The sequence below is a fragment of the Ornithorhynchus anatinus genome, chromosome 11 (assembly GCF_004115215.2).
Source record: "Ornithorhynchus anatinus isolate Pmale09 chromosome 11, mOrnAna1.pri.v4, whole genome shotgun sequence".
Lineage (NCBI taxonomy): Eukaryota > Metazoa > Chordata > Mammalia > Monotremata > Ornithorhynchidae > Ornithorhynchus > Ornithorhynchus anatinus.
In genome coordinates, this window is record NC_041738.1 from 52,490,579 (window position 1) to 52,513,064 (window position 22,486).

General features: G+C 45.9%; 1 protein-coding gene across 2 annotated transcripts in view; it reads right to left on the reverse strand.

Annotated features, from left to right (window-relative positions):
• The window catches only part of LOC100073604 (tubulin-specific chaperone cofactor E-like protein), a 123,007-nt gene that overhangs the window by 59,172 nt on the left and 41,349 nt on the right, over positions 1 to 22,486 (reverse strand). The window contains exon 8 of one of the 2 annotated variants that reach the window (XM_007668012.4): positions 12,543 to 16,956. The exons of the other annotated variant lie outside the window; for it this stretch is intronic. Coding sequence (XP_007666202.1) covers positions 16,638 to 16,956 — 319 coding nt within the window. The 3' untranslated portion in view covers positions 12,543 to 16,637. Of the gene's footprint in view, positions 1 to 12,542; positions 16,957 to 22,486 lie in introns of those variants that run through there. 2 annotated transcript variants of the gene reach the window in all.

Below are 22,486 nucleotides of genomic sequence, written 5' to 3' on the forward strand. Positions count from 1 at the left end.
ACTTGGAAGGACTCCGAAGTCCTTCGGGTCCCTACTGAGGGTTGTCCTGCTCTCCGTGTCCCGGAGTGCGGAGCAAACATTAGCTGGGATCGGGAACAGAAAGGGTCCCTGTTGGGCGAGCGCTTTTGAGTTTGGCATCCGGCGGGCAGTGTGGCCTCCTGCCCCTCACGGCTCAATGTCCCGCCAGCTGCAGGCTGACCCTCTCCAGACTGATGGCGATGGCTTTCCATCCTAATCGAATCCAGGTCCCTGCCATCCCGTCAGGGGCTCCTCGTCCCCCCGTTACCAGCCCAGCCCTGGCTACGGCTCCGCAAGGTGGGATGAGCTGATCTCTCTGGACAGCCGACCAGAGACCAAGGTGGTCAAAACCTCATTTTGGAGATGGGAGTCCCTTCGGAAGAAAAATCAGTGGTACCCGGCAGTGGGGGAAAAATACAGCCCACCTCTACCGGTAAATTACAATTAAAAATGGAGGGATGGGCTTCTGCCCCAACAGTTCAGCGGCATCTACAGTGCTCGCTGTGGGCAGGGAATGTGTTTGCTTATTGTTATATTGGAGTTTCCCAAGATCTCAGTACAGTGGTGTGCACACAGTAAGTGCTCAATAAATACAGACTGACTGCCTGAAACATAGCAAGCACTTAATAGGCACCACAATTATTATTGTCATCTAATTGGTGTCACCATTTTAATCAAACAAGGCACACTACAAAAGCAAATTTATCTGCTCTCTTCCATTTAAAACCAGCAACTTGGCTCCTCATGATGAGTGCGAAAAGAGCTGACTGCAATTAGACATTATTTGTGTATTAAACATATTTGTGTATACTCAACTGCACACCCACTTGAAAAGCTACACACACAAACACACACACTCATTCTGCAGAATCAGCTCATAGTAACCTGGCAAGAAAATGCCAAGGTTTTCTTTTCCTTAATTTAAATCCATGCTCTATTTCCTAGCTGGCCAAAGTTGTAGGAAATTCATGCTGGGTTACCATAACACTTGGTTTTTGCGGAAAGCTCCCTCCCAAACGCGTGCAACTATTCCAAACGCATCATAAATCTCATCTGTCTCACTAAAGGTGGTACGGAAGCATCAGCAAAGAATCCACTCAGCTCAGGACACGGAAACACAACAGAACACCGGTTTAAACTTGAACCCTAGGGGAACAGCCCAGCCGGAAGCAGCGGCGTGGTTTCATTTTAGTATTTGCATTTCGGAATAAAAGCAAAAGAAGACTGAAAAGTCACCAACCTGTTCTGCGGAGACTGGAGGAATTAGGTCGGAAATATTAAACCAAATCTCGGTAAACCAGGAAAAATTAGGTAAAACAGGAATGCATGTCAACACTCCCCAACCTGCTGCCAATTATTTCTGATTACTGAAGTGATGTCTGAGTCTCTGACTCTCGAAACCAAATATTCAGTTTGTCCTATGTTAGAGGCAGATAAGTGCTGAGTTGCAATCAAGTTTTTTCTATTGATTAAGCAAAAGTAAATCTAAAGATCAGTTTCAGGATTGCCCAAAGAAGCTCTTTTCCTGAAAAACTAAACCTTTCTTTTTCTGAAAAAAAAAAAGTAGTAGATTCAGATGGAAATGTCTGTTTCTTCCAGTTGAATCCTTGGCCTTTCTGATCAAAATCACTTTGCACTGAAAAAACACAAAGAAAAACTCCCCTCCACCTTTGTACCAAAAAAAAAAAAAGGCTCCTATATAGAGTTACAGAATTAGCATCAAACAGCATGGGATTAAAATACCAAACAAAGCAACTGCCCCTTGTCCCCCCACATTTTAAATCAAGTTGGTATTCCACCAGTCTTTTTTGTTTCTCTAGACCTGACGAGTTGCCAATAGATAGATGTGGTTCTGCTTTTTCACAGGTATGTAAAATGTATTTAAAGACACCAATACCGTCTGTCCAGAATGTTTCTAGGGTTTATTTCTTTCCTTGTCTCTCTGATACACCGCCACTCAAATGACCAGGTCAGACCAGTTTTCAGGCAAGGCATCAGGGGAGTAGTCCCAGTCTGAATGATGGAGAATTCAAAGGAAAAAGGGAAAAAAAAGTCACAGTTTGGGGTCTGCTTGGGGCCCACGGTAAAATGTTGCAGGGAGATGGAGGGGGAAAGAGAGGGGGACTTTCAGCTTCGAGTGTCAAAATCTGGGTGCCTTCTCAACATTAGGAGAAGGTTACAGGTTTCCAGCTTCCAACGTGAAAAGCCGGGGAAGAGATTGGGGAGGGAGAAAAGGGCAGACAGGGGTGAAATCCATTTTAAGATGGAAAACTAGTTTCACGTCACCTTGGAGTTGGGAGTTCAGGAGCAGACTCTAAATTCTTCTGCTGACTAGATTGTTTAATCCTGGTTAGGTGAAGAATAAATGCCCCTATTTGGTGCCTTTCAGGAGAAATTTAAAGAGAAAAGCAAGTGGGGAAAGGAGAGGACAATTTATTTTGGGAAATTCTTCATGTTTTTTGAAGTTGCTCCATCTGGGGCAAGATATTTTGGAAGACTAGTATAGTGCTCTGATCAGTGCTCTGCACCCAGTAGGTGCTCAGAAAATCCCGTTAATGCTGATGCTTTATATCCACCTTTTTCCTCTTGTTGGTCTCCCAAGTGCTTAGTACAGTGCAATGCACACAGCACGTAACCTTGGACATGGCAGTTAACTTCTCTGGGCCTCAGTTACCTCATCTGTAAATGGGGATTAAGATTTGGAGCCCCATATGGGACAAGGACTGTGTCCAACCTGATTATTGTGTATCTCAGCGCTTAATATAGTGACGGGCACATAGTGCTTAACAAATACCATATAAAAAAAGGGTTCAGTAGATACAACTGATGGATTGATTGCTGTTAAATCTTGGACATGCTTCCAGTATAGCAATTTGAAATCCTATGGGCTCTAGGAATGTCCCAGAATGCACTGCCCTGTAGGATTTTTTTAATGGTATTTGTTAAGTGCCTACTATGTCCTGGACACTCTACTAAGTGCTGGGGTAGATGCAAGCTAATCAGTTTGGACACCATCCATGCCCCACATGGGGCTCCCAGTTTTCATCCCCATTTTATAGATGAGTTAACAAGGGAAGCAGCTTGGCTCAGTGGAAAGAGCCCGGGCTTGGGAGTCAGAGGTCATGGGTTCGAATCCCAGATCTGCCGCTTGTCAGCTGGGTGACTGTGGGCAAGTCACTTCACTTCTCTGTGCCTGTTACCTCATCTGTAAAATGGGGATTAAGACTGTGAGCCTCACGAGGGACAACCTGATGACCCCGTATCTACCCCAGCGCTTAGAACAGGGCTCTGCACATAGTAAGCGCTTAACATATACCCACATTATTATTAACCGGGGCCCAGAGAAATTAAGCGACTTCTCCGAGGTCACACAGCACATAAGGGGCAGAGCCAGGTATAGAATCCAGGTCCTTTTGATCCATCCTCTAGGTCACGCTGCTGAGGTGGGATCAGAATTCCTTCATCCTGCCAGACAACCTAAACCACCCCCTCTAGACTGTAACCTTGTGGTGGGCAAGGAACGTGTCTGTTTACTGCTGCGCTCTCCCAAGCGCTTAGTACAGTGATCTACACGCAGTAAGCACTCAATAAATACGATCGAAAGAGTGGATGAATTTGATCCCAGAGACACGGTCCGGCCCCCTGACGAAGCATCGCTGAGGAAGTTATCGGGAAGGTTCAGTATTCCTTCTTCCTTACGCACTCAGGTATCTCTGGCAGAGTCCTCAAAATACCCTTGACCGAACGCCACAGGAGAATGCTAGTTAAGAGGACACCTGCTCGGAGCAGGGCACAATGGGTTTGTTGAAGGGGGAATGCAAATCGGAATCGCTGTGGGGATGATCAATGCTTGGTGCTGTTCGTCTACCCCAGGTGTCCCGAGGGACCTCGTGTGAAATAACCTTTCTGAGCTCAGTTTCCCCAACTAGAGAATGCAGCAAAGGATCCTTCTTTCCTCCCAGAGAAGCTGCATAAAGATCTAATCATCTGATTCTGCGATTCAGTTAGAAAAACAAGTCAGTGATTTCTACCAACGGTGGGGTCTCGTGGAAAGAGCCTGGGCCTGGAAGTCAGAGGACCCGGGTTCTATTCCCAACTCTGTCACTTGCCTGCTGTGTGACTTTGGGCAAGTCACTTCACTTTTCTGGGTTTCGTGTGAAATGAGGATTCAATAATACTGTTCTCAAAATCTAAAGAGAAGGGTGTCCCACCTGATTACCTTGTATCTTCCCCAGCGATTAGTACAGTGCTCGCCACACAGTAAGCGCGTAACAACCACAGCTATTAAGGTACGCGCAATGATCGGAGAAGCAGCGTGGCTTAGTGGAAAGAGCAGGGGCTTGGGAGTCAGAGGACGTGGGTTCTGATCCCGACTCTGCCACTTGTCTGCTGGGTGACCTTGGGCAAGTCGGTTCATTCATTCAATAGTATTTATTTTATTGATCGATTGATTGATGTGCAGAGCACTGTACTAAGCGCTTGGAATGTACAATTCGGCAACAGATAGAGACAGTCCCTGCCCAATAACGAGCTCACAGTCTGAACGGGGGAGACAGCGTAGAAAAAGAGAACAAAACGAAACAAGTAGTCCGGCGTAGATATCATCAAGATAAATAGAATTATAGCTAGATACACATCATTAATGAAATAGAGTAATAAATAATATTTACAAATATGCACGGTGCTGAGGGAAGGGGAAGGGGGAAGAGCAGAGGACAGGAGAAGGGGGAATGGAGAGGGGAGGAGGAGCCCTCATCTGTTACCAGTTACCTCATCTGTAAAATGGGGATTAAGACTGTGAGCCCCACTGGAACAACCCATCTATCTATCCCGGCGCTTAGAACAGTGCTTGGCACACAGTAAGTGCTTAACAAACACCATAATTATTATGATCACTAAAAGATTATAATGATGCTTTTGTTAAGCGTTTACTACGTGGCAGGCACTGTACTAAGCACTCCGGGAGATACAAAATAATTAGGTAGGTCGCGGTCCCTGTCCCACACAGTCTAAGCAGGAGGAAGAACAGGAATTTGAGTCCCCATTTTACAGATGAGGAAATTAAGGCCCAGAGAAGTTAAATAACTCCCATGTCCTTGCTTTTTCTGCCAGGCCACTTATCATCTATCCCAGTTAGTTGGCAGAGTGCTTGACAAAGTGCTTGGAGAAGCAGCGTAGTCTAGTGGAAAGAGCACGGGCCTAGTAGTAGAAGACCTGTGTTCTAATCCAGACTCTGCCACTTGTCTAATAACAATTATGGTATTTGTTAAGCGCTTACCATGTGTCGAGTATTGTTCTAAGCGCTGGGGTGCATACAAGGTGATCAGGTTGTCCCATGTGGGGCTCACAGTCGTAATTCCCATTTTAATCCCCAAGTCTGGGGTGTGATTTTGGGCAACTCACTTCTCTGTGACTCAGTTACCTCAGCTGTAAAATGGGGATGAAGACTGTGACTCCTACATGGGATAGGGCAGTGTGGCTCAGTGGCAAGAGCCCAGGCTTGGGAGTCAGAGGTCGTGGGTTCTAATCCTGGCTCCGCCACTTGTCAGCTGTGTGACCCTGGGCAAGTCACTTCACTTCTCTGTGCCTCAGTGACCTCATCTGGAAAATGGGGGCGAAGACTGTGAGCCCCACGTGGGACAACCTGATTCCCTTGTGTCTACCCCAACGCTTAGAACAGTGCTCGGCACATAGTAAGCACTTAACAAATACCAACATTATTAACATTATTATTTATCTACCCTAGCATTTAGTACAGTGCCTGATATATATTAAGAGCTTAACAAATGCCATAAAACGAATGAACATATATGCAAATCGGATCAGACGCGGTCCCATCCTATGCGGGTTCCATAGCCTAAGGGGAAGGGAGAATTAAGTACTTAATCCCCAGGAAACTGAGCCATAGAAAATTAAGCGACTTGCCCAAGGTCACGCTGCAGGCAAGTGACAGGAATATGATGTAGTGTCACTCCTGAAAAAGCCAAATCACCATTCTCCCCATCTTCAAAGCCTTAAAATCATCTCTCTTCCCAAATGTCTTCCTTGTCAAGCTATTACCCTTCCTTCTGCATTGCTTGGGCATTTATACCTGAATCCCTTTAGCGTTTAAGTACATACCCATATACCCTGTACCTTCCCCCATCTATAATTTAACATCTGTCTCTTCCACTAAATTGCAAGCTCCTTGGGGACAGGGATCGTGTGCACCAATCCTAGTGTACTGTTCTCTCCCAGACGCTTAGTAAGTTGCACTCGAAAGAGAGTGCTCAATAAATACCGTTTACTGACTGATTGATTGGGATGCTTTAAAGGAGGCTGGCATGGGGAGCAGTTCCTGGAGCCATAGTATTTTTTTAATGGTATTTGTTCAACACTTATTATGTGTCTATCACTCTTCTAAGCACCGCCATCTAAAAGGATGGGGAGTATCTGGGGAAGAGCCAAGTCAATCGTAAGCGGCTCCTCTTAGAGAAGCGACGTGGCTCACTGGAAAGAGCACGGGCTTTGGAGTCAGAGGTCATGGGTTCGAACCCCGGCTCTACCACTTGTCAGCTGTGTGACTTTGGGCAAGTCACTTAACTTCTCGGTGCCTCAGTGACCTCATCTGTAAAATGGGGATTAAGACTGTGAGCCCCACGTGGGACAACCTGATTCCCCTGTGTCTACCCCAGCGCTTAGAACAGTGCTCGGCACATAGTAAGCGCTTAACAAATACCAACATTATTATTATTATTACTCTTGGCTGTAACCTCCCTCATTCATTTATTCATTCAATCGTATTGATTGAGCACTTAACAGTGTGCAGAGCACTGTACTAAGCGCTTGGAAAATACAATTCAGCAACAGATAGAGTCAACCCCTACCCAACAATGGGCTCTCGGTCTAGAAGTGCTCATTGTCTCTGCAAGCTTCTCCTCTAGTCTGCAAATTCCCCCTTAGTCTGTAAATTCCTTCTCTCATCTATAAGCCCCACCTTTCATCTGTAAATTTCTCTGTAAATTTGTAAACTCCTCCTCTTGTTGATAAACACCTCCTCTCCTCTGAAGTCTCTCCTATCATCTGTAAGCATCTCCACTCCTTTGTAAGCTCCTCCGCTCCTTTGCAAACTCCTTCTCTAGTCTGTAAACTCCTCCTTTTCCCTTCAAGTGCCTTATCTCACCTATAAGCACCTCCTTTAGATCCTTCTTGTTTTATATAAGCACTTCCTCTCATCTGTAAGCTCCCCCTTTTGCCTGTAAACTCCTCCTCTCATCCATAAGGTCCTCCTCTGAAAATAGCCCCTCTTGTCTATAAGCACTTCCTTTCACCTGTAAACCCCTCCTTTAGTCTGAAAGCTCCTCCTCTTGTTTATTATGCACCTCCTCTCATCTGTAAGCACCTCCTATCATCTGAAAGCTCCTTCTCTCATCTGTAACCTCCTCCTCTCATCTCATCTCTAAGCTCCTTCTCCTCTGTAAACTCCTCCTTTGACCTAGAAGTGCCTCATCTCATCTATAAATTCCTCTTTTAGTCTGTAAACTCCTTCTCTTGTTTATAAATACCTCCTTTCACATAGAACAGTGCTTGGCACATAGTAAGCACTTAAATATCATCATATTATCATCTGTAAGCTCCTCCTTTAGTCTGAAATCTCCTCTTGTTTATAAGTACCACCTCTCGACTCTAAGCACCTTCTAAGATCTGTAAGGTGAACCATGGCCTGGAAACTGAACTATGAAATCAATCAACCAAGTGCTCAATATATTGAGTACTATGAGTAGAGCACTGTGCTAAGCATTTAGGAGAGTACGATACAACAGAATTAGATGTTCCCCGCCCATAATAAGTTTACAGTTTAGTGGGGGAGAGAAACAGATTAGGCACTGTATGTGTTTGATGTAATTTTGCTTTGGGACCCTGAAAGATTAATTTCCCCCATCAATAAAAGAACTTCAAGGAAAGAGAGGCAGTGAGCTTCACAGGATCATCTACTGATGATTCTTGAGCCCCACAGGCCTCTAAGATCACCTCTGAGAGTCACCTCCTAAATTGGGAAAACCCATGCTGGGCCTCAACTTCTTAGCCTTTGAAACAGGGCTACCGTTATCTTCCAGGGCTAAGCCACCAGGTCTCTGTTCAATGCCCTCCAGGGCCCCGGAGATCTCACAGGCAGGAGCAGGCGCCCTCTGTGAATTTCAAAGTGATCATTGTAGGCACTATTAGAAGCAGTGTGGCCTAGTGGATACAGCATGATCCTTGGAGTCAGAAAGACCTGGCTTCTAAATCCAGCTCCACCACTTCTCTGCTGTGTGACCTTGGGCAAGTCACTTCACTGGGCCTCATCTGGAAAATGGGGATTAAGACTGGGAACCCCATGTCGGGCAGGGACTGTGTCCAACCTGATTTGCTTGTAACCACCCAAGCGCTGACTACAGGCCCTGGCATATCGTGGCACGATTATTATTATTACTACTGTTATTTCCCATTTCCATTCAAATTCTTACTTGCTGAGACTGACTTCTTTTTAGTCCTGCCCAATTTCCACGTGGCCCTGGATTGAGGACTTGGTCTCATCTCTCTGGTGGAGCTATAAGAAAAATGGCCTCAAAAGCAATCACACATCCGATTGAATGCCATAAAAATGCTTAATCAACAATAGAGGCGAGGCGCCTCTTGAAGGTCAGTGATGGGAAATGATGCTTTGTGCCTCTTAAAAGGCTTCTTCATAACTGGTGTCTAATGTACGGGGAAACAGCAGTGTACCTCCAAAAGGCCTACTCCAAGCACTTGGATTTGGATTTATTTAAATGTCTCTTAATATTAATTATATTAATGCCTGCCTCCCCCTCTAGACTAAGCTCAGGAACCTGTCTACCAACTTTTTTGCTTTGTACCCATCTTTTCCCCTTAACAAAACTCTGGATGGAAGCTGCACTAGGGAAGTGGGGGAGTATGAGAATATGTATATAATATTATGTATATATAATATGTATATAATATACCTACTATATAATAATAGGTATATTATTCTCCCGAGGGTTAAACGCAGTGCTCTGCACACAGTAAGCCCTCAATAAATACCACCGATTGACAAAGACAGGAACGCTTTGCGAAGGGGTAGCGAAGTTCTTGAGGCTCCTTGTGGGGAAGGAACGTGTCTGTCAACCCTGTTGTGTTGTACTCTCCCAAGTGCTAAGTACAGTGTTCTGCAGAGTAAGTGCTCAATCAATACCAACGATTGATTGATTGACTGAGGGGTACAGATCCAAGGGCGTGGGCACCACTGAAAGAAGGGAGAATAGGATGGGCAGATGAGAGATGCTCAGGAGTCATGTTTGACCTGAATCACTCCCTCAGTGGGTCCACACCTGTGGCTCACCTCTGCCCTTGCGGGGAATAAAGCCAAAGTACTGGCCTTCATGGCCCGAGGTCCCTACTCTCCAAGTGGGGCCATCCTAAGAGGTCTTATTAGCCAGCAAGAGCCAGATCAGATTAGAGCTCACTCTAGACAATAAAGAAAGGCTTTTAGGGCTATTAATCCATCACTCCTCAAGGGCACTGAATTGAAAAGAGTGCTCGGGGCCGTGTTGAGGATAAATAATACAGACCTTCTGTGACAGAAGGGGTGAGGCTTCCTCCGATGAGACTTAAAAAGCCCAAGATACCGAGACACAAGATTCCTCCCCAAACCCTTCCAGGACTTAGTTCTGCATACGTGATTGGGAAAGCAGGCCGTAACTTTTGACTGGGTAAACTAGACAGTGTGTTCAAAGCCAAGAGACCCATAGGCTGTATATGTTCACGGAGGGACTGCCCGAAACAAGCAAATAGGGAAAGAGAGGAGGAAAACAAAATATGTTTCTTTTGCAAGTGAGTTGAAACATAAACCAGGGAGGACTTTAATGCAAATGAGTCTTTTCCCAAAAGGCTTCCCATGTTTATAAGCAATCTGCAGCCAAAGACTCTAATTTCTCATCAAACAGCTCTTTTAGTTCCTTCCCTCCCCTCTTATTATTTAACTCCGCAATTGTATTACTTATAGCAACTCGAAAAGCACTCAGGGATGCAGAGTAGGAAAGATGCGCTACTAACAGCGATGGCACTGTAATTCTTTGGCAGATTTAGATCTCAAAGTCCATAATAGAGAGCTCATCTCTCTCTATTTTGTAAGCAATATTTATATTCTCCACACTACTCTGTCCCTTTTTATAAAGGAACAATAGCAGCAACAGGCTCATTTTCTCCCCTTAACAAAACCCTGGATGGAAGCTGCAATGGATTATCAATTTATTTCCTTCTCTCCACAATCTCCCAGTTTTCTGTTCTTTTAGAATCCTGATGTCTCCTTGATAAGAGAACCAGCTGGAAGTTTTTTATACCTTCTGCTAAGTCTTCCTCCCAGAACCAAATTTTCTGAAGGGTTTGGAATGTCACCTTCTCAGGAGGGGGAAGGAAGGAAGGAGGGAGGGAGGAACAAGGATGGAAGACCATCAGCTTTGCACATCAGATTACAGGTTCGGTAACTGTGTCCAATTTGACATTTCAGAGAGCGGCAGCTACAGCAGCAGCAAAGAGAGTTCTGACCGAGCCAGCCAATTTCACACTTTCGGAGCCAGCTTTGGGGAGGAATTCCAGCCTGGCTTTGGGAGAGGCAATCTGATTTGGGCATGAAGATTGATTAGAGCCATTGCTCAAATCAGTGATTTTGTTCTCGTGGTAAAGAAGCCAGTTAGCTCGCTTGCTCTCAGAAGCAGTTTATGGCTGGGCATCGGCCCTACCAACAGGGAAACGCAGGTGGGTGAGGGCACCGTGGGAGAATGGAGCTGGGGTGGAGGGTGGTGGGGAGAGGGCTAAGTAACACATCTGGTTCTTCGGCGAGGCACTGAAACGCGGCAGAAAAAGGCTCTTAGAGAAGAGCAAGGAACATCTGATGGTACCTCAGTTTGGAAATGACTCCCATTAAGCCTGCTTCTCCCGGTGCCTTAAATTTCTCTTACAGCTTAATGCTTGAGAAAGAGAGGCCCTCACACTGTGGGGAATAAGAGCGTGGCCCAGCGGAAGGAGCTCGGGTCTGGGTTCTAATCCCAGTTCCGCCCCTTGTCTGCTGGGTGATTTGGGGCAAGTTCTTCTCTGGGCCTCAGTTATCTGTAAAATGGGCACTAAATCCTACTCCCTCCAACTTAGACTGGAACCCCATGCGGGACAGGGACTGGGTCCAACCTGATTGTCTTGAATCTACCCCAGCGCTTAGAACAGCGCCTGGCACGTAGCTTAACACTTCAGAAAGTACCGGCAGTTGTGTTACAAATTGGGATTTACATCCTTGAAGAACCTCAGGTCAAGGGAAACTTTGGTTGACTATCAACTCTTTGAGGGCAGGGGTCATGACTTCAAACTACTATACTCTCCCAAGTGCTTACTGCAGTGCTCTGCACACTAGAAGCGTTCAATAAATACTGTCGCTTGAAGCTTTGACTGATGCTGCATGGGCACACCTGCTTCTTCCCACTGCATCCTATCCAGACAGGCTGGTGGAGCAACGTTTACTACCTGTGCAATGGTGTTCTATCTCAAACTCAGTGAAAATGGGGTATTAGGTAGGGTGATCGTCTGTTCAATTTAAAGCAGTTGGTTTTCAGATGGTCTTTCCCATCCTGTCCGGATGTGGCTTTGAACACCATTAGTCCAGTATGTATTTTTATGGTATTTGTTAAGCGCTTTGTGCCAGACGCTGTATTAAGTGCTGGGTTAGATACCCATTGGTCAGGTTGGACACAATCCACATCCCGCAGGGGGCTCACAGTTTTTACGGATGAGGTAACTGAGGCCCAGAGGAGTGAAGTGACTTGTCCAAGGTCACCCACCAGACAAGTGGGAGAGCCAGGATTAGAAACCAAGTCCTTCTGACTCCCAGGCCCGTGCTCTGTCCTACCCACCAGGCCAAGCTGCTTTGATTTTAAGCACCCAGACTTCTGTGATCTGCTGTGTGGTCCCCTCCTTTTAATTCTTGGAGTCTGCTGGAGGGTATTCTGCACCTCAGTTGTATTATTCCACAGCCCTTCTACACAGAAGGCCTTGACCATCTCAATGGGGCTTTGCCACTGGAGGACAAGGAGGGACTGAAAAATGAAGAGACTTCACAAGGGCAGTGACACTGGAGTGGGGATTGTGATTACCCTCTGAAGGTTGTCTGAGAGGTGGAAATCATTTTCAATAGAACAAATCCTGGGGCCTTTCCTGAAGGGTGAAGGAAGGAGCCCGTGGTTATTAACTTTCCACAGACTTTATCTACTTGTTCCAAAAGAACAAAAGCCGAAAGCAGCTGCGTTTACGTCGATTTAGGTAATCAAGATTAATGTGCTCCGGGAGGTACCCGAGACACTGGCAAAGCTAAGAACTACCCACATCCTTGACTGTTACTGAAATCCACGTATGCTTCCAGGAGGCCGAGGAGAGAGAGGAGCCTGGGAAAAGAGTGAGAAGGGGAAAAAGAGTTCGTTCAAAGGAATCAAAAATCACACACCACTGAAACTTGGCAGGGCTTGTGTTTCTTGTTTTGCAAAACTTCACGTTTATTTAAACGATCAGCTGATCATGTAGGTGTGGTAAATCCTTCTAGGAAACTCAGCAATAGAACCGATGCAGATTTTCCGAGATAGGAAAAAAAGCAAAAGCATGATCCTTGACTTAGAACCCCAGAAAGAATCAGAACCACAAAAGAGAAAACGGACTTGGATCTTTAATTTTTTTTTAAAGATTATCTCTCTATATATTAATAAAAAGTGCAAAGAATAGACCTTCATGTTTAAATTATATTCTAAAATAAAATATAGATTTCCATTAATTGCAGGAGACGACTGGTGGAATAAGAGCCTGAGAGAGTTCAGTCCCTCTCCATCACTACAAAGGACATAATATTCCAACGAAGCACCTATGCAAAATGGTCAGTAGAGTGTTCCCAACTCACAATTTGGGAGCATGTACAGCTTCTGCGTGTTCTTGACAAATCTAGTTGGTTTGCTTTCTCCATCTAATGTGAACCAAGTGAGGGAAAAATTTTAAATTTGCAGGAAGGAATGGCATCTCTCAAGACAATCTCTCATTCCAGATTCAGGTTTCTCCCGACCCTTGCCTGAGAGAGGACAGAATTTCCAATGCTCATTAATAAACTGGCCTCAAATGAGGGGGGCACCAACTTTTTGACCCTCCTTAATGCTGCTACTCTACTAGCTGTTGGGTCATGGATTTTTTTTTTTAAGTAAACTCACATTAAATTTGAAAGCATAATGCCAAAGCATCCCACCTTTTTACATTTGGTATCAACTTCCCCCAAAAGCCATTAAGGGATGGGGTGTTCTACCGCCCATCGCTCTCAAAGGCCCAGGGCGGATTTCTAGCTTTAGTGCTGATATGAGCAGATAAATTCCAATCAAAGTAGCGCTTGCTTCGGAGAACCTACAAGGTGTAGTGGCTAGGAAGATAAAATAAAAGTCCATGAAGTTCTGGTCCCCTTAAGTGGAAATGCCAATTTGGCCGGAACACTCCAGATACATATATAAAAAGCGTTAGAGACAGCATGGGGACATGTGGACGGTCTTCCCTCCCGTTTCCGGTGCGGCCTTATGATCCCGCTTTTCTCCATGACAACCAAAGAAGACTTGCCCAGGAGAAAAGAACGCTCATTCTTCCTGCTGCACCAGAAGTGAGCAAGTCCATATACTGCCTAAGGCAACACTTTGCTTCACAAATTCAAGACCTTCCACAGAAACGCTGGCCTTCGAGCAAACCTAGAAGGACCGCTGATTTAAGGATCGAATAAGCAGGATGATTGCAGAGTAAACAAACCGAACGTTAACTTTTATGTTCAAAGGTTCGCTGCCTTCACCATCTTCTCCTCTTCTTCCTCCTGGGGCCGTTATCAAAATCTATTTCACAGCAGTTCGTAAGGAGCACTGGCCCACCTGTGCTGATTCTAGTTCCAAATCGCGACCGCCCAAGCGTACCTATGAGCACAAATGTTTCCGTTTCTTTGTTCACTGACTTCTTTTGGGTTCCCAAAAGACTAGAAATTGTGTTGAAGCCATCTTGTCAAGAGTTACCCAACATCTTTAACACCATCAGTTACCATGCCATATATCTACCCCTCTATAATTTCTCTTTCATAAAATTAAATCGGATATCCTCCCCCCCAACCTACAATTGCATAACAAACGAGTGAGCCTGGAGCGGATGAATTCACTTATAAGTCAGAAACCGGCCTCTATTTAATACTAAAAACATTTTCATAAAACTTTGTCTTATAGTAAAATATCCTATTAAAAGTGCCCATTTCACATCTGGCTACAGCATTAACCCTCTGACTTCAGTTACGGGACTGTCCCCTAGCTGACGGATGGGTTGGTTGAAGCGACATCTCCCAAACGAATGGAAGTCTCTCTCTCTCTCTTTCACACACACACACACTCTTGCTACACTGCACAATATTTTAATTTTCATGCTTGACTGTCACCACACTTCGCTGCCACGGAAGTGTCGTTCTGGGCTCTACTCAATATCGCCTGGCTCTAAAATAGCTCCACTTTCATGCTTTCATGCTTTCAAAAGATGACATATGCAGCAGAGCAAAAGGTCCCGCTCATCCCGCTATCCTGAACCCTTTGGTTTTCACCTTTAATGATTCGGTACACTGAGGTGATCAGCAGCTCTGAAGTCAAAAGGCTTCACAGATACTGAACCAGATGTGCAATAAGAGAAGAAATTTCTTTGTTAAGAGAAAAAAAAAAGAACCACCCAAAAAACAACTTGCAAAATACAAAATCAGTGCAAGATTCATCCAAAAGCTTCACAGAAATGACAGACGTGAAAGCGTATTTGGAGGGGTTGGGGGGGGGGTCATATAGGAGGGGTGGGGGTGGGGGTCATATAACTAAGTTCAAGGGGTCAGATGCAACCAAACACCCAACTGTGTTGCTGGAAAAATGCATCAAGCTCAAACCACTCCACCATCACCAGGTTAAGCTAAGCATTTCTCAGGTCTCCCACCTGTCAAGGTGATGGACAGACAAGGGATGAACCCTGCGGGTGGAAAATATTGTCAGACTAGTAAGGGCAGAAGGCAACAAACAAAACAAAGGGTTCAGAGCAGTAGGGAGTGAGAGGGAGAGAGCCCCGCTTAGAAGGAGTTTTTTAATAAAAAGCACTGTCTGCTTACAAAAAAAAAAATTGAGCCGAAAACTCTGCTTTATGACAATTCTGAGTTTACCTACCGTGTTTTAAAAATAAATTCGGCAGAATCGTTCTTTTACTGCCATTTTCACCAAGGAAACTGCATTAGAGTGAAATAGAAAGAAATGCCCAATTTTCTGGTCGCTCATGAAGCACGAGGAAAGGACCGGCCTTCAAGAATCATTTGCCCTAAGTCTTTCTACGTTAAATGCTTGGGGGAAACCAAGGGCTTTCAAATGAGAGAGTCAGGCAGCTACATAGCTCTTTCATTCTGTTCCCAGACCTTGCAGGAGCTATTTCCCAGATGATTCTACTCTCCCTACAGACAAGCAACTGGGCCTACTTCTCTTCTGGATTCCCCAGACCAGGCTCCTTCTTCCCGACACTTTACAATAACAAATGGCACCAATTTCTGGGTTCTGGAGGGGAATCACACACCAATTGTCCTGGTCCCCCCCTCCGCCCCCCTGAAAAAAACCCTCAAACTAACCTCAGACCCTTAGTACCATATCAATCTGTTGCCAAACAATCGGCTAATGTGATGGATGAGGCCTAGAAGAGTCAAAGGTTTTACATACAAAGCAATCGGATGGTGAGAGACTCTGCCCTTGAAACTGTGCTTTTGGACTATGGCATGATTTTATTGGAGTTCTCCAACTCCCATCTGTCCTTCTCTTGGATCCTGTCAGAGTTTAGGATTCTTCTTTGAGTACCTGAGTTTTGAATCAGGTGAACACTGCTTAAAAATCCGTTCACTTCAGAATGGAGAGAAAGGAAGAGTAAAAAGACCAAAAAAAGCCAACCAAAAACCCACAAAAAGAGGTCATCTGGGCTGATAAACAGCACACTCGCTATTTATAGCCGGAGTTAAATTACTGAGTAATCAAGTACTAAAAAGAGTGGGAAACAAATAGAAAACCAAAATCGGGGGGGGGGGGGGGCGTGGAGGAGATGATGGACGAGGGAGAGAGAGAGCCAATTCTGCAAAGAGTCCTGGTTTCATCCTTGTGAAAAACGCTTCCTCGGGGAAGAACTGATTGATTATGCTATTTCCACAAGCACCCCAAAGTCGGGATGAGAACAAGGTGTCGGATGCAGACAGAGGCCAGTCGTCTCTTCTTTGATTCTTCCTTGATGTGGTATGGACTGGAGATCAGGGCTCACCATGATTGGCTCTTGGAAAGCGCCTGGGTGGAAAATATCAATGGCAGACTCCCTACCCTTCATGGGGATGGGAAGGGGAGAGAGGGGGCTGGAAAGAGAGGGAGAACACAACCCAAAAAACCCAAACTGGGGAGAAAGAACATCAACAAAAAAAACCAGAACACCCTCTCCAAAAGAAAAACCACGAGGAAAACGAGAACCCCGCGAGAGTTCCTGCTGGGTGCGTTTCTGTGCAAGGCTGGAAGAGTCTACTTTGTCTTGGGCTCCACGTAAATTTTATCTCCATCCCTAATGCCGAAAGAATGGAGCGCTCGGGAGCTGAACTTCATCTCCTCGGGGCCAAAGGGCGCTTCGTGGTCAAAGTAGTACAGGAGCATGTTGCTCGTCGGTAACTGCACCAGAGTTTTTAATTGTTTCTTTAATTCGGCCACTGTCTGGTCTAGCCGGATGCTCATCTCCTCCACCTGATCTTTGAAATGGACTTCCACCTTGGCGCTGCTCCGGGGCCTCAGATCCACTTCTACCAGCGGCTCCAGCTTCCCGTACTTGGTGATCAGGTCGTGGTACCTGGAAAGACAAAGCAGAGTGGGGGTGCTGAGTCCAGTGAGCCATCAACAGTTTGGGGGCGGGTAGGGCGACGCTCTGAGCTCAACAGCTCTCCGACAAGCCACGGGGGCCATGGAAAAGGACCCATGGAAAAGGACTTCTTGGGTGTGTCACGGGACGGACGGTTCTTCGTGATTCTGGTCTCACAGGGCCAACTTTTCACCTTGGCTCTCTCCACAGTGGAGTCAAGCAATCATTCGATGGTAATTTATTAAGCGCTTAATGGGTGCACAGCACTGTCCAAAGCACTTGGGAGAGTACAATCTAATAGACAGACACGATCCCGGCCCCCAAAGAGTTTACAGTCTAGAGTCTGGGGTCGCGAAGGGGCTGAGGAGGCAGAGGGGGCAGAAGGCAGGGTATTTATTGAGTGCTTACTGTGTGCAGAGCACTATACTGAGCGCTTGAGAGCGTACAATATAACAATAAGCAGACACATTCCCTAACCACAACAAGTTTACAGTCCAGGGTGAGCATGGGACCTTGGAGTTTGGTGGAGGATTATATATTTAGAATTACATTAAAAGGACTACACCCAAAATCTACTTCACCGACCTTAACTTCTCACCGCAATCTTACATTTCCTCCTACCTCCAGGATATCTCCAAGCGGATGACCCCAGGCACCTTAAACTCAACAGGACACACAGTGAATTTCCTATACTGTCCCTTCTCAACTCACCCCTCCCCACTTTCCCACCAGTCAGCAAGAACACCAACCTTCCTACCCCAGAAAGTCTACAACCTTATTGTCACTTCTGACATCTCTCTTCTGTCTCCCACAGTAGATCGGGGGAATTTATTGAGCACTTTACTGTGAGCAGAGCACTGTACTAAGACTGGGGAAAATACAAGAGACTTGCTAGACTTGATCCCTGCCGTCAAGGTACTTAAAAAGGCAGAAGGGGAGTCAGAAATTAAAATAAATCACAGATGGGGGAAATGGCAAAGTGTAAGGATTATGCACTTCAGTGCTGCGGCACTGCAGATGGGGTGAATATCAATGTTTAAAGCACACAGAGCTAAGTGTACACAGAGTAAGCGGTTAACAAATACCATAAAAAACCGCACAGACGACAAAGAAGGGAGAAGGAATGGGGAAATGAGGGCTTTTGGAAAGCCTCTAGGAGGAAATGCGATTTTAGGGGAGCTATGAAAGAAGGGAGAGCGGTGGTCTTTTGGATATGAAGGGGGAGGGAGCCCCAGGCCAGACTGAGGACCTGGGCAAGGGGCCAGCAGGGGTGCAGAGGAGACTGAGGCACAGAAAGTAGGTTGGTGGTAAGGGAGCCGAGGGTGCGGGTTGGGTTGTAGAACTGGGAAAGTAGAACTGATTGAGTGCCTTAAAACCATCACTTAAAGCCAATGGTAAGAGTTTCCGTTTGATGCGGTGGCAGATGGGCAACCACTGGAGGTGTCAGAGGAGTGAGGAGTTATGGACTGAATTTTTTAAAAAAAGAATACGCTCCGGGCAGCAGAGTGAAGTAATGGACTGAATAAGGGAGAGACGAGAGTCTAGGAAGTCAACAACAAGGCTAATGCAGGATGAGTGCTTGGGTCAGTGTGGGAGCAGTTTGGACGGCGAGGAAAGGGTGGATTCGAGAGATTTTGTGAAGGTAGAATCGATAGGATTTGGGGACAGGTTGAATAAGAGAGATGAACTGAGGAAAATGCCAAGGTTACGGGTCTGTGAAATGAGGAGGATGATACTGTTATCTATGGGGAAAGGAAAGTTAAGGGGAGGACAGGGTTTGGGTGGGATGGGAGGATGAGGAATTGTTCTGGACATGATAAGTCTGAGGTGTCAGTAGGACATCCAAGTAGTGATGACCTGAAGGCAGGAGGAAACGTGAGACTGCAGGAGAGAGGTAGATTAGGGAATCATCTGCACAGAGATGGCAGTAAAAGCCGGGAGAGCAAATGAGTTCTCCATGGGAATGGGTGTAAAAATGAGGAGTAGAAAAGGACCCAGAACTGAGACTTGATAGACCCCACAGTTAGAGGGTGGGAGGCAGAGGAGGAGCCAACAAAAGAGACTCTTAAATCCTCCCGTTTTTTTCTCCACATTATGTTTCCAGATCCACCCCTTCCTCTCCACCACTTAAGCTAGGACACCGGTCCAAGTGCTCATTGCTTCCTGACTAGAATACTCTTCTCAGCCTCTGTACTGGTCTCTCTGGCCTCTGGCTTCTTCCTTCTGCAATCTATCCTAAACACTAGTGCCCTGTCTCCCTAAAATCCCGCCTACAACAAATCACTGCCCCCTCCCCCTTTTTCGTGGCATTTGTTAGGTATTTACTGTGCGCCAGGCGCTGTGCTAAGAGTTGGGGTAGATAACAAGCTAATCAGACTGGACACAGTCCTTTTCCCACATGGGGCTCACAGTCTTAATCCCCACTGTACAGTTGAGGTAACTAAGGCCCAGAGAAGTGAAATGACTTGTCCGTGGTCACACAGAAGACAACTGGCAGAACAGGGATTAGAAACCAGGGCCTTCTGACTCCCAGGCCTGTGCTCTATCACGTAGGAAATGCTGCTTCTTAAAAAACTCAGAAAACTCTGAGTTACCCATTTTGCTCTGCCTCAAACTCATAATAATAATGTTGGTATTTGTTAAGCGCTTACTATGTGCAGAGCAATGTTCTAAGCGCTGGGGTAGATACAAGATAACCAGATTGTCCCACGTGAAGCTCACAGTCAATCCCCATTTTACAGATGAGGCAACTGAGGCACAGAGAAGTTAAGTGACTTGCCCACAGTCACACAGCTGGCAAGCGGCTCATGTCTTCGGACTTCAAGGCTCTCCACTAGCTGCCTCCTCCTGACCTTTCCCCTTTCTTCCCTACGTATACCTCAGCTCATACTTTATGCTTCTCCCAAGGTTACTTTACTGTACTTTCCTCTTGACCATGGATGAGAACTTTTCATTTTGAGTGAGGGGGCAAAAATGGAGCAGGGATTTTATGGGACCAGGATACAGAGATCAAGAAGACCAGAAAGCCACCATCTTAGTTCTTTCCATTCTAAGTGGAAAGCCTCAGGGTCCCCCCACCCCTTCAAACCCCACCAAACCACATTTCTCCCCACACTGCATTCCCTTACTAACCCCCCAACTTGGTGATCATGTCACCCCAGCGGCCACCCACAGCGGTTAGATGAATATTCATCTGTTCACTTCTGGCTGCTTTTCCCTCTTGCTCGTATCGAATGCTTATGCGAGTCCTCGGACTTAGGACACAATTGATTCTTGAAAAGCACGTGTCTTAAACCGAAATACTGTAAGGCAGAACAAATTTTCCTCTTAGGAACAATGTGATAAGTGGGGGATTGGTTTCTGAATAAGGTTGGCACCCAAATGACCCAAACTGTATACTCAATCGATTCCAGAGTAATTCGGCTCCTTTAATCTATTTCTATTGAGTCAGAGAGGTTCCTTGACAGGGGAGCCAGGTTTAACTTCACTGGAAAGGAAATGGATGTACTCACTGTAGCTAGTGACTCAGCCTGGGGATGGGGCACCTGACCCCACCTTCCCTCCCAGCCATTCCCACCCTTTTTCAACACCCCTCACCTCCCCCCAGCCCTCAATGTTGTCTGTTAAATCCGTTTCCCCATTTCCTCATAGTGCCTGGGCACCCCGCCCCCCACAATCCCAAAACAAGTGCCATAAAAGAAGCTGGCACTGTGCCACCCAAACCAATGTATTGCAAAACTGTAACAGGGCGGAAATTTAGAAATGTTAAGTGCTGTTCATCGTGACCAAAACATCTCAAGTGGAGGACAGCCTAGAATAGGCCTGGGTTTGAATCCTGACTCTGCAATTTGTCTGCTGTGTGACCTTGGGCAAGTGGCTTCCCTTCTCATCTGTAAAATGGGGATTAAGACTGTGTCCAACCTGATTAGCTGTATCTACCCCTGCACTTAGGAAGTACCTAACAAATACCAAATATATACTATTCGTCAGATGCTAAAACACACGCACACACATATATATACAGAGAGAGCGAGACAGAGAGAGAACGGGGCGGGGGGGGGGGATGGGATGTGTATCTGTCTGCAGATCCCTATTAGACTGTAAACTACTCTAGGAGAGGAACCGTATCTTGTACTTTTAATGCCATCTCCCAGGAGGGGTCCAGAATTATGCTCTGCAAACAGTGCTCTGCACTCAAATACCAATGACGACCTAGTTGGAGAGCCGCGTTTTGCCTCGGGCTAATTTTAGTTACTTCCAAGGAAGAACTAATTACCCAAAGGAGATGCGTGTAGATCTTCTGATCTTTAGTTGGAGACCCAACTGCAAAGCAATCATATTCCTTCATTCAAAGTACATGCCGGCAGACCCTAGGTTACAACCACCAGGAAACTGTTGCCACGGTAATTTATCTGTATTAATGCCTGCCTCCCTTTCTAATAATAATAATTAAAGTCCTTGTTAAGCGCTTACTAGGTGCCGAGCAACGTTCTAAGCACTAGGGTATCAGGTTGTCCCATGTGAGGCTCACAGTTTTAATCCCCATTTTACAGATGAGGTAACGAAGGCACAGAGAAGTGGCTTGCCCAATATCACACAGCCGACAAGAGGCGGAGCCGGGATTAGAACCCACGTCCTCTGACTCCCAAACCCATGCTTTTTCTGTTGAGCCATGCTGCTTCCCTCTAGATGGTATGCTCCCTGTGAGGAGAGAATGAGTCTACCGACTTATGGTGCACAGTGAATAAACTGGAGCTAGAGGAACAGAGTGTGTGGCTTTGGGTGCCACAGGAGATTAGTGAGATGAGGTAAGATGGGGCAAGCTGATTGAGTGCTCTAAAGCCAATGGTAAGGAGTTTCTGTTTGATGAGGAGGTGGACGGGCAGCCATGGACAACCCAATGCATTCATTCATTCAATAGTATTTATTGAGCGCTTACTATGTGCAGAGCACTGTACTAAGCGCTTGGAATGAACAAGTCGGCAACAGACAGAGACAGTCCCTGCCGTTTGACGGGCTTACGGTCTAATCGGGGGAGACGGACAGACGAGAACGATGGCAATAGAGTCGAGGGGAAGAACATCTCGTAAAAACAATGGCAACTAAATAGAATCCAGGCGATGTACATTTCATTAACAAAATAAATAGGGTAAATGCATCACTGCGAAGTGATGAAACTGATGTTTTAAGTAATTACAGTGGTTCTGATCGTAGTGATGGACTTTCCTGAGCACCCACTGGGTGCGATGTGATCTCTCCACCACTGAGAGTGGAAAATTAAGAAAACCCTGCTCCATTTTCAAGTGGATGAATTTAGAAAAAGATGGAAGACAGCTCAGAGGGGAGTTCAAAGGTGCACGCCGGTGTACATGAGAGGTCAGTCTCCTTCGAGGTTCTTCATGAAGAAAATCAATTAATGGAATGAATTTAGAGCTTAGTATATGAAGAAAACTGTACCGAGAGAATACAATAGTGTTGAAAGTCACGATCCTTGTTCTCAAGAAACTTAGAATCTGGTAGA